We start from the raw sequence: 16,008 nt of genomic DNA, 5'->3' as shown, positions 1-16,008 counted from the left end.
GTACGAAAAACAAGGACTTTAGTCATCACATTTTAGTATAAAAGTTCTGTTCAGTTAACTAAAAGAATTCAATGATAACATCAGCTGGTCTAATGCAATGATTCATATGACCATACTTAATTCTAAGCTAAACCAAAGTTAACATGTCTAAATTCCTGATATCAGTAAACACCACCACTGTATTTTGCCAGTTACTCTATTATTATTTACAGTATTTTAGTATCTTTTAGTATCTTCGGTATCCTCCCCTTCCACCATATGGATCACCATAGCCTCCCCTGCCACCATAACCTCCCCTGCCACCATAGTCTCCTCTGCCACCATAGTCTCCCCTGCCACCTTGGAAGCCACCTCCTCCTCTTCCACCACCTCTGAAACCCCCACCTCCAAAACCTCCACCCCCAAAGCCCCCACCCCCAAAGCCCCCACCTCCTCCTCCTCTACCACCTCCAGCCCCCCAGTTGCCCCTTCCACCACCACCTCCACCTCCCCAGCCACCTCTTCCACCACCTTCTTGTCGTTTTTGCCAAGGAGGCATTTCAGGAGGAGGTGGTTCAATCTCTGTTGGTCTGCCTCCACGGTCAGGTACTCTACCCATCAGAACCTATATGGAAAAATAGGTCGTTTTTAGTTTAAAAAAAGCAGTAATAATAAATTGAAGGGACACAGGGTTCTTCTTCTACAGACAAAGACATGCTGCCTGCTCTTCACAGGAGATAAGGCCCCCTAGGTGTGGACCCTGACAGCAGAAGCCCTATTTCCTGTCCTTGTCACTTGCCCCAACACAACAGAACTCGAAGTGATCCAATTTTCCACCTGTAACATTGAAATAACGGCAGCTAGCTAGTTCATGTTACTTTTGTGAAATCTTTATGAAGAAAGCTACACATGTCAAGTACTAGTATTACAATATGCAATATATGTAATTAATATATAATATAAATGAATGTATAAATATATATTCATAGACTCCTTATGATGCAGCTCTTCTACTTAAAAGCACATATCTAAAAAGCTGGCAAAAAACGTAAACTGGCAAACTGATGTGCAACTCTAAAAGCAGAGCCAGTTTGCCTTGGATCAGAAACTACTGACACTCAGAGAGCTGGAATGGACAAAATATGTAACATGCTGCAGTAACACTTTCAAGAAATGAAAAAAAAAGGACTTTAATGGATATTACTCAGTGTGCAAAAAGGGGACAGTACGGGACAGTATGACACAAAACACTAAGATGAAGAACAAAGAGGTATCCAAGTAGGCCTTTTTGTTGTTTTCATATTTCATAAACTCTGTGTGATGAATGTTAACATACTCTAGTCAGTCCCATGCACTCCAGTTAAGTCCCCTCTAGAAAAAAAGCTTTTTCCAAGATCCTACAATGATTAAGAAATTTCAGTTTCTTTGGGATCAACTAATATTAAAGGGTATCTAAATGAGGCACAAAACTTTAGAAAAATCTGTAATTAAAGGAGTAATAAAAACAGGCTTAATCATCCTTTGGTGAAACTCATGCCATTACTTGCAAGCTTCAGCTTCTATCAGACACAAGAAAGCAGCACAATGTTGATTTATGACCACAGCCAAACCAAATAATTTTACTTTGCAGCAAAACGACACTCTCACAGAATCTTTTATGATTTATACCGATTAACTAAAGACACTGGTTTACGAACTGAACAACATGACCGTGGCAACAGGTAGCCCAGGAACTGATACCAAAAAAGACTTACACACATCCTTAACTTGAGCTGTGCAGTTCCACCGAACTCGAGTCATTTACAGACAAACACCGCTCCCTGCCCCCACTGTTCCTTCACATCTTGGCTACTACTTTATCCTGTTGCCTGACTGACTGTGTGTAATAAGATAAAAAAGAAGTTGCTGCAATGTTTACTGCAATTCTGCAAATCTTCCTTTCTTAAAGCACCAGGTATCTTGCAAAAAGAAATGAAAATATTAAGCAAAGAGTACAATTCCAGAATTACTTTTGATAGGTCTGTAAAATCCCATGTGCTTTGATCACATCCCAGAAAGAAAAAGCATACCTTGTTGATCGCACAGACTGTATTTTCCCGTGTTGATCCACTACTTGTTCTTATGATCTTTGATAAATCTTCTCGAGCAGCAAGAAGGTGAGCTAACGTAATAGTTGACTTTGGAGATAATGCATAGCGTTTGGGCTGATAGATTCGTGCTATGTCATCCGTTTTTACCTAAATGATAAAAATCAAACACAACTTACTTGCTAGGCATAAAACACACAAACCCGCTGTAAACCATGTCTTGGTCTCGCTAAGTTTCAATTTGAACACAGGATGTAATTTATGAAAATCTAGGTTATTTTACAAAATGTAGTGCCAGTTGTTACCAATTCTCTTCATACTGATGGAGCTATGGTACAAAAAAGCTGCTGATTATCTTTAATTGATGCTGAAACTTAGCACCATTACAAAAGAAACTCTCCTACCCACTGGCATCAAACAGATTCTTTGATGTTTTCCAATATAACTAAAGACTAAAATTTTAGAGTCTAAGCTGCTCTCTCAAGAGATTTACATAGCCATATTTAACAGATCCCTTCTATATGTGATGCAAACAGAGTAGCCTCAAAGTAAGTTCAATCTGTGGGAAAAAACAAACAAACAAACAACATATCAATGTTCTGGAAACATCTAGAATGATCAGAGTAAAAACAAATTTGACCTTGGATGGACTAGACAACAGGTGTTGTTCCTTTACATGACTATTTTGCTAGGCAATTACTGTACCATTTACGGATCCATTTCAGTCTGCAAACTTACCTCTCCTGGGGACTGAATTAGTGAAAAAAACCCAAATCAAATGAATAATGAAAAAACCCACACAAAAAATGCCACACGATCAAAAGAAGTGAAAGGTATCATACCTATTTAATGGTGTGGAAAAAAAGGCAAGCTAACAAATAAATTAAGAAAGGACAACAATTTGACTCCTGGCTTAAAAAAAAAATAAATCTGAGTTATATCAATGCCACAACTTTTTCAGTCTCCAAAGTCTTCTTGGAGAAGTTATAAACAAATATTTCTACAAGAGAAATAAGGAAAAAAAAAAGATTAAAAATCATACCTAATTTTGAATTAAGATGTAACCTGGTTATTTCTGTAACTGCATACTATTTCACATCAACAGTCTTTATAAGACAGGAAAATGAATCACCTTACTACTTTATCATAATTAAAAATCTCTTTAAACTACTGTTCTATTGTGAGAGCGTATTGTTTTTCACATTGTTTGAATGAAATAATATCAAGTGACTTAAAAATTTTAGTCTGATAAGTCAGTCATCAACTAACACCAACAACAAACTAGAAGCATACTTTAAATTTGGAAATATATAGTCATATTGGTACAGCTATAATAAGTTATACACATAGGGACATCTCCTGGCTTCTGTTAGCTAAACGCCCCCCTTTTCGTTTCTTGCAGCAGGAACACATTCACAGCCCCTGCAGAAATTCAATAGTGAGCCATTTCAAAGCAGCACAGCAGCAGCTAGTCTCATGTCTTGCAGTGATCTTTAATGAGCTTCACAAAACCAATTCTGTCTGCATGTGTCACTGACAAATTGTGACACCAGAATGACTTGTAACAACCTACGCTTTCAGTAAGCTTTCAAAGTTTTAAGACTTATCCATCTTAAGCTTTCTACACAGACCTTTGGAAGGGAAGTTGATCTTGAAGCAAAAACATCTGCCTCCAGCTTCCCACATGGATATTCACCAAGTTACAAACTTCATGTATCTTATCACCCTACCTTCCTGGACAGAAACAATATATATTTCTAGCTAAGAGATATCAGACTGGTTAAATCACGACTATTTGTTAATATACAGAGTACTAGGAAATAGTACAAATGAAATGATCACAATTAAAATAAAAAACAGCAGAAAAAATCCAGGAGTGGTTTGGAATTTTCAGCCACCTGAAGGATTACAAGTTATTGTGTGCTTTTCTCATACAAGCTGTTTTTCAAAACACCTGTTCAACTGACTGTTTATTCAGGAGCCCTGAATCCATGACAGTTAGCAGTCACTGTAATCTCACTAACTTTATGGGCAGTCACTTTTTGCACCCAATCCATGTTAAGGCCCAGTGTTTGTCTTGCTCTTTCATCTGAAGTTCCCTCCCAGTTTACTTGATTGGAATGGTGTGGATATAGAAAAGAAAAAGAAGAGATGTGAACTCATTAAAGTGAGAAACCCCAAGACAGGATGCTAGAATTTATAATTGTGAAGCTACAGTCACAAAGGATGGATTGTGCCATCTGGTCAAATCCTTCCCCTTCCTCAATATCTAGGACTTGAATGTTACAACCCAGGATAAGGAACTGGTCAGAAAGAAGATAACAGTAGTGAAAGTGTTTTTACTCGGTATGTATATTTGGTAGGAAGACTTGGGGAATTGTAGCAGACTCCCACCTACAGGAAGCAAAAAATACAGCAAGCTTACCTTTGCCCTATCAGACCAGCCAAATGACTGTACCGTCACATCCAGCCTCTTCACTAACATCCGTCGGCGACATTCGTACTCACTGCGAAGAGCATCATTGATTTTTTCCAATTTTTCCTGCAGTGTTACAATAAAATATCCAAATATTCAAATCTATAAAGTTATAGAAGTCAATATAAAGTTAACCCCATCCAGCAACTAAGATGTCTATCCCCATGTGACCACTCTGAATGACATAAAATTAGGGGTGCATCTGTGTAGCGCTACAGTAGTATTTATATACAAAATATTTTGCAAGTTAATAAGTGGATGAACCAATACAAAGCCTGTCTTATAACATGAATCTTGGAAGTGGCTGATTAGCACTGTTAATATTTAGCAACTGAATTTTAGTATTAATATTTAGCAACAGAACAGTAATTTTAAAATCGACAAAGTTAGATAAAGCCACATGCATTAATTTTGACCACCCTTTTAAGTACAGAAAAAAGAAATGGAGAGACTTTTTTTTACCACTTGGTCAGAATTCAGAGGTTTTGTTAGCAGTGATTTCCCCACGTGGTTGTTTTGAACTTTTGAGAGAATGTCCTTTATCTGAAACAGAATATATACTTCTTCTCAGAACACAAATTATTTTTCTTTCAGCACAACTTGCTGCAATCACAATTTGCTACTCATAAAATCACATACAGCACATTGGTTTTAGTAGATCCATGAAAACAGATATGCACCTTCTGACTTATCATCCGTTACTAAAAGAAGATTTCTGGAATACTTTCACTACATGACCAACTTCTATACAAAAATATTTTATGGCACATCACTCCTCCTCCCAGTTGTAAGAGAACAATATGCATACAGCAAATTTATCATGTGCATGTAGGAAGTAGTACTAGTTAAATTAGTCATTCTACTTATTATTTAGTGTTGTAACTGCAACTAAGGAAACAATCAGAATCTAAGAGTTCTGTTGCCAAATGCCAGACTTGGCTACAAATTCTGGTAAGGGGTGCTAGTAAGAAAGGCAAGAGATATGATAGGTATGCAGCCATTCCCTCTCACTAATTTTCTTCTAATGGTATAATTGGTTTCATTCAACATATGTTTAAGTCTTCTATGTTCACTCCAAATCAGCCTTGCTTTTATTTTGTCCACTGTTTTTTGCCCTCAATAATCGTGGATGAAGTAGCCTCTCTTTTTGCCTTCCAACTCCACTGCATTCTCCTATCTTACCACAAGAAACCTTTACCACCTCTTCCCAAAGGAATTTACTTTGGCACAGCTCTTCTAAAACTGTTACCATGAAGAGCCCAACACTCATACATAACTTACCAGCCAACTGATTTTTCAGCTGGAGTAGACTGCATGCAAATTATTGCTCCTGCAAGTTTTGCACACAGTTTGATGGGGAGAACTACTACATCTTCATTTGCTTTTGTAAATAATTATGGTAAACCAAGTCAAACTAGAGTTTGTTTTCTGTTACATGTCACAAAGAAGGATTGAGGTAGTGCATGATCCACAGTAAATGTGTAGCTGAGGACAGCTGTTAGATACATTTACAAGGATTATAAGACTTCAGGTATGCACACAGGCACTTACACTAAATTTATCATAAGGGTAAGGTTCAAAGCTCACTCTTCCCAGGGTGGTCTGATTTGTCTGTCTTCTAAATGTAGCCAGCTTGTTTTGATTTTAGTGAAGCATGTACATGACACCTCTCAATCTACTTCAAAACTCAAATGTACCTAAGCACAAACTATGCTTGAATTTAAATAAATGCCTGAAGAATCAAAACCTAGTAATAATGAACAATACACTAAGATGACACCTTACAACAATACAACAACAATACACTAAGATGACAGCATGACACCAAGAGATGAAGAAATCAGTGGTTAGTATAGAAGAAGGAATAAATAGCAGATGAATTAAAGATTCTGTTAGGCAAGAGGTGCCTATCCATATACCATTAAAGTCAGGAATATACCCTCAAAAGTTCTAATGAGTTGAAAGGAAGAGAGTCTATCAAAATGAGACTGGCTGCTGGGGGAACAAAACAACACACAGACAAAACAACAAATTTCTATATTTCTTTCCAAGTTAAAGAGAATATCTATGTAATTTTATTCAGTGACAGTTTTATTAATCAAGCAGCATTTAAGCTGGAATCTTTTCACTGACAAACTGGTCTGTGTTCACGTTTGTACACACCGTAAAGTCACACCAGATTATTGAATCCCCACTTTACACCCTCACTCCCATCAGAAGGAATCTGAGAGTATGACCTACAACTGCAATAGCGAAATAAGCTGAGCTGCCTGACAGCTGCAGAATTCATCATCCAGCCTTGACTGATGACAAGGTGCTGAGCACAAGAGCTTTGACATACCCTTGTCTGTCATAGCACAAGAATACAACTGATGTATCTATGCTATAACCAGCATACCTGAACACAACAGTTGCCCTAAGTTAAGAAGGATAAGCAGGAGTTGAAAAAAAATACAACAAAACACCACAACCACCACCAAAACCCAGAAAGAAGTCTGTATGTGTAGGTGGGAACATCACCAAAAGCAGTACCCAGATAAAAGAGCAGCCAAAAACATTCATAGAAATGTAAAACAAATTGTAACAGCCAAATCATCCTAAAGTTCTCATACACTCAGCTGTAAAAAGCAAGCTAATTAATTAGAAGCTAGATGAAAATTAATATATTTGACTATTTGATGTAGTGTGTAATCAATGACCATGGTCATATTAAATATTTATGGGATTGTTTTGGAAGTTCACATACTCGAAAAACAGTTGAAAAACAAATCAGTTATTTGATTGGTATGAGGAAAATACTGACTTCAAAATCTGCTGTATAAAAATGTACAGTTATTCTATTATTACCAAATAAAGCAGATCTTTATGCATTGAATGACATTTCTCATCTGTTTTATAAGTCTACACTCATTAAAAATATTTTTAGCTGACATTTCACTACCATTTTCCATTTATTTATTTATTATTTTTACCCTCTGTCAAAGTATAGCAATAATTTCTTATTAAACACTAATAGCTAAAAGCAACACACTAACTTAAATATGAATAAATTCTAGGAAGTATTCCCAAATACTTTCAAATATATTCTTCTCATATTTCACTTAAATGTTTTAGCTTAATTTTGATTTAATTTCTTTGATAACCCTTTATAATTTCTTTTCATTCTCTACTATTAGGGCACCACTTTTCACTACTAGAAAACAAATAAAGTAGGCAAAAAAAAAGTCGGAAGTCTTTTGAATAATATGGTATTGGAAGTAGTATTAGAGTGTCACTTTGTAAGTAGGTGTGAAATTCACACTGTCTTGACTGGAAAGGAGCCAGATGTGTGAGTTACAAAGCTCAACACTGCCATAAACTTTTCTGAATCTTTGATCAATGTTCATTTAAATTCTATGGGAGTTTTGGTACTAAATTTCAGAATGTCTCTCAAATATTACCTTTTGTAAATATACTTTACAAGGGAACAGTATCTTAAAAAAAAATTTAAAAAAAAAACAACAAAGACAAAACACTATTAGTTTCTCAATGGTATAGAATAAAGTAAAATATATTTAATGGTAGGAGGCTGTAAGACTGTCTATTCATCTCTCACATTATCTTATGTATGTTCATAACCAACCCACTTTATTACAGGAGATGCAAATTAAAAAGATACTTCCTATGACTGCATATTCAAAGTTTGAGGTACTGTAAAACTCGTGGTTTGACCGAAGAAAGCAATCCTAATTTTATACTAGTCTTTTAAATAAACTGACAAATTATTAAAAACAATCAATGTTCTAACATTCCATACCAAAATACAATGTGTGATCTGTCCCTTTGGTAGATTGCTGCTGCACAGCCAAACTATTCTCAGAACTATTCCCACAGCTAATGACAATGCTGAAGATGATAGATAGACAAAGAGTAGACATGTTGAAATGCTGCAGATACATTTGCAAATGCAATAAAAATAATAGATTAGCATGTAAATTGCTATTACAAATGATATAGGATAATACTATACTATTGACAGTGCAATTTTGCATAGAACCTAACTAAATCAGAAGCAACAAAATGTTAAAATGTTTAAAAAAGAAACTGATCATTTCAATGGATTTTTGGTGAGAATCTAAAAAAAAAAAAAAAAACAAACCAAACCAAACCAAACACAGTAACAAAAAGCACAAAGCCAGTGAATTCCAACTGGTGGTATCACCATTCTAACATAGCTAAATCTACAAATGTAAGCATCTAACTCTGTACTGTATCAAAATAACTCTGAACCTGTCCTATATTAAAGCAAGGGATGAAGGACAAGGATACAAGGAAACATATAGCAGAAATACTACAAAATCTCCTTTGTTTGTAAGGGATGAAACATGCAGAGATGAAATTACTGTATGCATTTGGAGTCACAGAAGATGAATGAACTAGTTTTGCCACTTTTCTACACTCTGAAGTGACTACAAGTGGTATAACCACTGTGGAATTGACAGACCTGAAAATCCTCACAAAATAGCCTGGGCAGTATTATTAAAAACAAACAAAAGCCCAAACTAACAACAAGAACAACCACAACTAAACAAACAAAACCCCCCACACTTTCAAGATTCTGCTCATTTTAGTACTTATGAAACTGTAACAGTAACACCCTACACACCAATTCAAGCCTGTGATCCTATCTGAAAGGAAATCCTGAAATTTGCGAAAGGTGGCAGAGACTAGAAGTCTAATAATTCAGAGAAAACTTTCTAGACTATGTGTGTGAGAAGGAACTGGGCCACCAGGCCTGGTCTTACTATCCTACAATTGCAGAACTAGAGTCCTACCCCTTTAACATGGGATCAAACTAAATCTGCACCCAAGAAGTGAAGCAAAGGGAAGGCCCCTGCCCAGGGCTGCAGCCCACAAACTCACAGAGGGAGGTCAACAGTACCAGGCAAGTTTCAGTCCATTAGTTATTAGCTGGAACTCTGACATTCTAATCCTCAAAAAACAGTGCTAGAATTGTTTCTTCATCCTTTCCAAAACATTCAATGGAAAGACTGGATATAAATATTTCATTAGAACTCAATGGAACGAGCACTGTTAATAGTGCAGGAATCGGTATTTTCACAGCCATTAAAGGTTTCGTGCTGTGACACTAAAGACGTACAGATGTAAGAAATCGATGCAAGTAACAGGCCCTTTCCCCAAAACCTCTCAATGTTCAACTGCCCACTGGCCAATAAGAAGAGGAGGAGGAAGAAAAAAAGAAGCATAATCATGTAAAATTATTAAAGACTCAGCAGCAGAGGGGGATTCATTCCACATATCTCCCATAGTTCCTAAAGGGGACTGGTCACCCACTCTCCCCAAATATCAGGGAGAAATAAAGACCAAAACTTTTAGCTGCCTGACAGAGAAAACAAATTCCACCTCAAGAGCCTATTTACATTCTGCAGTGCGGAAGTCGGATTAAGGATCACATCAGCGAAACTAGCTGGCAATTGGTGGGACACAAATGAAAGAACTGTCCCGTTTCATAAGATTTAGGTTGGCTTATTCACTGGCTATTGGTAATTCAAGCGTTTTCATCCTCTTCTGCAGCTAAAAAGATGGCACTGACAAATCAATACTTGCAATTAAGCAATTCATAAATGAAGAAACAAAAATTTAAATTTTTGATATTAAATTTAAATACATCTGGAAAATACTACAAGTACATAAATGCACCCTCAGTTATTACTCAAAGGCTTCTGCCTGCTGCAGCACATTTAAATGGGTAACAGGAAAACTATGTTACCTCAACTCATACCTTGAATTTGCATGGAAAAGTAAGCCTCATCAGGTACATTGCATCCTCAGGGAAATGCTGAAATACTTCACCTCATAATTAAAACAGTTTAACACTAAGCTGGCTTTCAGAATAAAAATTCCTCTGCAGTTGTCAGATAGGACTTTTATGGATTAGACTTGGGCCCTTAACTCTAAAGATGAATGCTCACAGTGTCATAACAGAGAGAACACAAAACAGTCCATACCTTTTGTTCCACACTGGTTAACAAGAGAGGAATATCAGAGGATGAGGAGTTCGGCAGGCCCAGTGCATCGCAAATAGCTTGTACTTCCTGATGAACTTCATTGTGCTTTCCCAAATGAGAGCCTTTAGTTTTCTTGCTGTGCAATATCTTTGAAGCCTGAAGTTCTGTACTTAGAAATACTAAAGAGAAAAGTGTCAAAATGGCAGATGTAGAGAAACTTAAATATTTCTGCATCCACATTCTCATATACAAATACAATATTTACATTTATAGTAAGACCATCATAAAAAGAGAGACTCTTTCTCAGTTCTCTCCTGGACAGGTCAGAATTAGTTTCCCATTTTTTATCTGAACTAACTCACCTGACTTCCCACCTTCAGTCTACAGACTGTATTTAACTCCTTAACCCACTTCCACCACCAGACCCCTAGTGCCTCGGATACCTTCATATTATCATGCTGGTTCCTGCTGCTACTCCTTTGTCCAAGTCCAGCATAAACCCAGACTTTGCTTCTCTCAATGTTGCTTTCAGCACTTTCAAATCACATTGCATTTTCTTTTAAGCTGCCCAGAAACTTCTCAGAAATACTGGAAGCAAAGTCTCGGTTTCAGCTAAGCTGGAACTGGATCAAGAGAGGGATCAGGAGGCCTCAGTAGGTTGAACCATATTTCACAAAGAAATGTTAGTTTCTACTAAAATAGTTTTCTCATGGTTTATTATTTTCCACTTCCGCACAAGTGAGCTGACACATAGTCAGCTACGTTGTAATGATTGCACACAAATACTTCAATACACATAAAGAACTATTCAACGTAAATTGTACAACAACAACAGAGCATGCATGCAAAATACTGTCTTATAAATGGGAAAATTATTATAACTTACAGAGGAGTTTAAGACAATCTTCTTTCTCTCTTAATCTGTCCTTGATGTCTCCAGATATAAGTGATGAATACGGGCAAGACATTTCTCTCAGAAAGCCACTGATCTCAAGCTGGAAGCTTTCTATATCTTTATCACCTGTGGGGATAAATAAATGCAAAACTAATGGCTTTTTACAGAAACAAACTGTAATCTAATTGTCTCAACTTACACATTTAAATTGCAGGTTTCAACAGCCCAGACAAAGATTTATCACATACCACCCCAGTATAATTTTTTTTTCTTGAAGAAATCTCACATACATGCAGACAAGCCTTTTAATAGCTACAGAATACTGTACTCACGCTTTGAACAAGTAGCTGATGCTACAGCAGTCTTTTGAAAACATGAATGCAAATTAACATCACTAGGAAGTGAAGAGTTTATGTCACAAAACAGTGTATAAATATAACTAATTTTCTGATTAAAGAGTTACAGGAAGCATAAGCCCATTATTTTCAATTGTTTTGGGTTTTGGTTTTTTTTTTAGTTTCACTACACTTTTGTGAAAACATAAGCAATATAAAATCTCATCCAAGTTTCAGCACTCAACAAAAAGAATCAGGTAGCACTAAGAAGCAACTCATGTGTCTACACACAGTGCTGAATGTAAAACTGCATTGGACCACCTTTGAAAATACCATGCTGTGAGATTGAAGCCATCAAAATATGATTACATATAACAGCCACTCACAGGATGTATGAATGTGCTTTTATATATTTATGCAGATCTAAAAAAAACCCCAAAGCATCTTTTTTTTTTTTTTGAAAGAGTCTTTACAAGACAAGACATTGATCTAAAAGCTACATACATGCAAATATCACCCTCAGTTTGGCTACCTTCAGCTATCTTCTAAGCTTCAACACTGTAATTTAACTATTAGCTCAACAATATGGATCTAAATACATTGAGGAAATACTAAATTCCTGTAATAAATTAACATCCACGTACCATCTGTTGAAGAGATGCTTTCTTCCATATTACAAAGTGACTTTATTTGGGAACCTAACCAAACACAAAGCTCAAAAAATTCTGGTGAAGACAATCCATTTTCTGCTGCTTTGTTCAGGGCTTCCTCCTCCAAGAGGGGACCAGTGTACCTGCACAGAGGCATAAACATTAGTTAGAAGCGGCAAGTTCAACATAAAATATACACATTTTTAAATCATTTTACTATAAGCTAGTTCATAAATACTTCGAAAGAAATTAATCTTTGTAAGTTACTTTTGTCAAGGAATAATTCAGACATTTAAAAAAAAAAACCCCCACACAAAAAATTAATGGTAATTTAAAAACAAAATGGCTTGTCAGAAAATGGGAGGCAGGCATTTTCACGTATCACACGTGAATGTGACAACAGAGTTGCACGTCTCAATACATGCTAAACAGACAAGAACTCAAGTATTAATTCAAGCGTTTAACTAAATACATTTCCTTCCAACATTAACAACTCACTGCCCGAGAGCACCGTCAATGAGACTACCTAAAAATTAAACTGAATTTTACATTGTTTCTGTTCCGTTGCACCTGAAGCGCTTTGGCGGGAGGCAGACGGGCAGCCCGGCCGGCCGGAGCCCCGACCGCCCCGCAGAGCTGCAGAGCTGCAGCCCGGACAGGCGGCCCGGCCGCCTCGGCACGGCTGAACATCCCCGCTCCCGGTCCCTCTACACCCCCAGAAACGCCCGCGCAGCCGCTCTCTTCTGCCTTTCCCCCACTAAACCAGGGCCAGCCCAACGCAGCCGCAGTGACTCCGCTCCCGGGCGAGGCAAGAGGCCCAGCTCAGGCCGCAGCCGAGTCTCCCCCGGCACCCACCGGAACGCGGGGCAGGGCCCTCTGCCAGACCCCGATTCCCCTCCGCGGCCGGCGCCGCTCTCCGCTCCCCTCCGCCTCCCCGCCTCCCGCCCGCGGCGAAGCGGCCCCTCTCAGCGCACGGCCGGGCCGTACGGTGCTGGGCTCCCCTTGGCCCCTCGCCCAGCCAAGGGGGAGCCGCTGCTGCTCCCCGATTACCCCAAGGCCTCCAGCGCGTCCAAGATGTCGCACTCCATCTTCGGGCCGGGCGCCAGCTCCCTCATGCCGGTACCGCGGCTCGCCGCCGCCCGCCGCGCCGCGCTGTGCCCTGCTCAAAACGGCCCTCCGCAACCTGCGCCCGCCGTTGCGTTCCGCCGCTGCAGGCCCGGGCCCGGCGGGAGGCCCCGCACTGCCTCCAAGCGGCTCTCCCAGCGGCTGTCTCCCCCGCTCGGAGGGGCTGCAGAGGCGCCCTGTGCCAGCCAGTCGCCCACAACTGGGGACGGCCCTTGCTTTCCCCCGTTACCGAGGGGCATCCAAGCTCTCTCTTTCCTGGCGGGGCTTACCTGCTGGCCCTGCTGCCCTGCTCCGGATTTGGCCCCAGGCCATCGCCTACTGCAGTTGGCTCACCCGTCACCCAGCCACCTGGAGAAAAACAGGTCCAGGAGAGAGCATGATCGCCCTTCTGGCCTCTGGACACGGCTCCTGCTTGGGGAGTCAGCTCTGCTGCCCACGGACCCTTGCAGCCAGCCCTGCGTGTGGGACATGGTTTAAAAAGCAGGGTTTTAGGCCTGTGCCTCTACAATATTTCTAGGATCTCTCTGAATGTCGAACTATGCCTGTGGCAGTGCAGACCATGACTGCAGAGCCCAGTGCCTCGGTTTTCCACTGTGGGGGCCTCAGCCCTGCACCAGGGGTGCGGGCCTGGCAGAGACCAGCTCCTGGAGCCTGATTGAGCTTAAAATCCAGGCTGTTTATGATATTTTTGATACATTATGGAGGGAAGCTGGGTTGTGTTGAACTGACACGCAGTGGTACCGAATATGAGCATGACCAGCTTGCTCCTGCCTGAGGAATGTAGGGTTTCCAGCTGAATGTGGCTGGAAGCAGCACACAGCTTTATAGCCCATGTGGATTATGTACTGCATGTAATGGAGTGCAGTGACCTGCTGGGCCTCTCTCTGGAGACATTCAAAACCCACCTGGATGTGTTCCTGTGCAACCTCACCTAGGTGTTCCTGCTCCAGCAGGGGGATTGGACTAGATGATCTTTTGAGGTCCCTTCCAATCTCAAACATACTGTGATACTTTTCTGTCCTGTGACCCTGCAAGGATTTCCAGTTTCAGTACTATTAGACTCATTTATTGGAAAACTAAAAGGCAGGTCTCCCAAAACATGTGACTTTGTTTGATCTTTGATTTTCTTTTTTGCCTTCTCTTTTGAGTTGCTTGGGTTCTCATTTCCAAGTTTTTCTTAGCAAGAACAATGTTGAAAGAAAGACATAAACTCACACCAGCCTTTTTTTCTCTTTGGTCCCAAACTATCTTTGTTTTATCCCTCACTCACAGTCACTTTGGGTGCAACATCCCCCAAGTTCCCTCTAACACACAATCAGCTTCTCAGAGCTTTGGTTTTCATCTAGCTCAGCTGTATACTCTTGTATTAACTGGAAGGAAAATTCTTATTTCCACTTAGCAGAAGACATGGCTTTATTGAGTACTAAGCTCTTTAAAAAAATGGGAATCAGGACATCCATGACCACCCTCCCACACACAGAGAAAGAAATCTATAAATTAAAAACTTTTTTTTCATGGCAGTTGGTGGAAAGAAGAGCATCTCAGAGTCTGTAGGCTTATGTTGACTATATGACGTACATCAGTGCCAGTAGCTCCATGGTCTCCTTCACACCTCTCAACCATGTCTTCTCTATATGACTGAGCTTTAAGAGGACTTTTATTTCAAGTGGATTAACATAATTTCTCAAAATAAAGGAACATGGATCTGAGAGCAGAGCTTCTGAAAATAAGAACTCTTACTCCTATTTAGACAACATTAATGTCTAATTAATAGGCTGTCCAATTAACAGAGTGAGAAAACAAGATAGAGAAATAAAGTTTTCTTTCCTTTTTTTTTCCTGAAGTTGTATCTTTATGTTGCCCACAGTGAATCATCACTACACAGTTCTTCTGAGAAACTGAGTAATTTTCATATCATCCAAAAGTGCATGCTAAGAAAAAGAACTGGGAACAACTGGAAGTGAAACCGAAAGCGAAACTATCATAACATAATATACAACTGAAAAGAAATCTAGTCATTTAAGTGGTACTGTGTGGTACAAGCAGGTGGCTGCAGTATTCCTTGGGTCTCTCCCTGTAAATTTTGATACGTTAGAAACATGTTTTGTCAATTTATGCTACAGGACAATACATAAACCAGTAATTTCTCCTGTTGTCTTTTGACAACCTTGTATATATATATGATAGCCAAGCATATGCATTAATCACTGTTTTAATTGCACAAGATTTTTTTGAAAAGTCCTAACCTTTCTATATAGTAAAGTTAATACGTATATGATGAAATACGGGTCTGAATTTCACAAATTGTGTCTAGAGACCCACAAGTGAAAGACATTTTTGGTTGTGATCACATACTTAGGTTGCCTTCTCATCTTCCCACAACTTTGCCATTCATTGAGGCCACAACTTCGCCGTTCATTGAGGCCACAACTTCCTTCATGTCCCATTCTGCA

General features: G+C 39.2%; 1 protein-coding gene across 1 annotated transcript; it reads right to left on the bottom strand.

Annotated features, from left to right (window-relative positions):
* Positions 1-226: 226 nt before the first annotated feature.
* FAM98B (family with sequence similarity 98 member B) lies at positions 227-13,545 on the bottom strand (the record flags this gene model as incomplete). The annotated part of the gene is made up of 8 exons (XM_080345153.1): positions 227-604; positions 2,049-2,216; positions 4,492-4,608; positions 5,005-5,085; positions 10,551-10,729; positions 11,437-11,571; positions 12,425-12,573; positions 13,481-13,545. The coding sequence occupies 8 exons, from the start codon at positions 13,543-13,545 to the stop codon at positions 227-229; spliced, it is 1,272 nt and encodes a 423-aa protein (XP_080201279.1).
* Between the last annotated feature and the right edge of the window lie 2,463 nt (positions 13,546-16,008).

The sequence above is a fragment of the Nesoenas mayeri genome (assembly GCF_963082525.1).
Source record: "Nesoenas mayeri genome assembly, chromosome: 5".
NCBI lineage: Eukaryota > Metazoa > Chordata > Aves > Columbiformes > Columbidae > Nesoenas > Nesoenas mayeri.
Note: the sequence above shows the minus strand (reverse complement) of the source record. Positions and strands in the feature narration are given on the sequence as shown.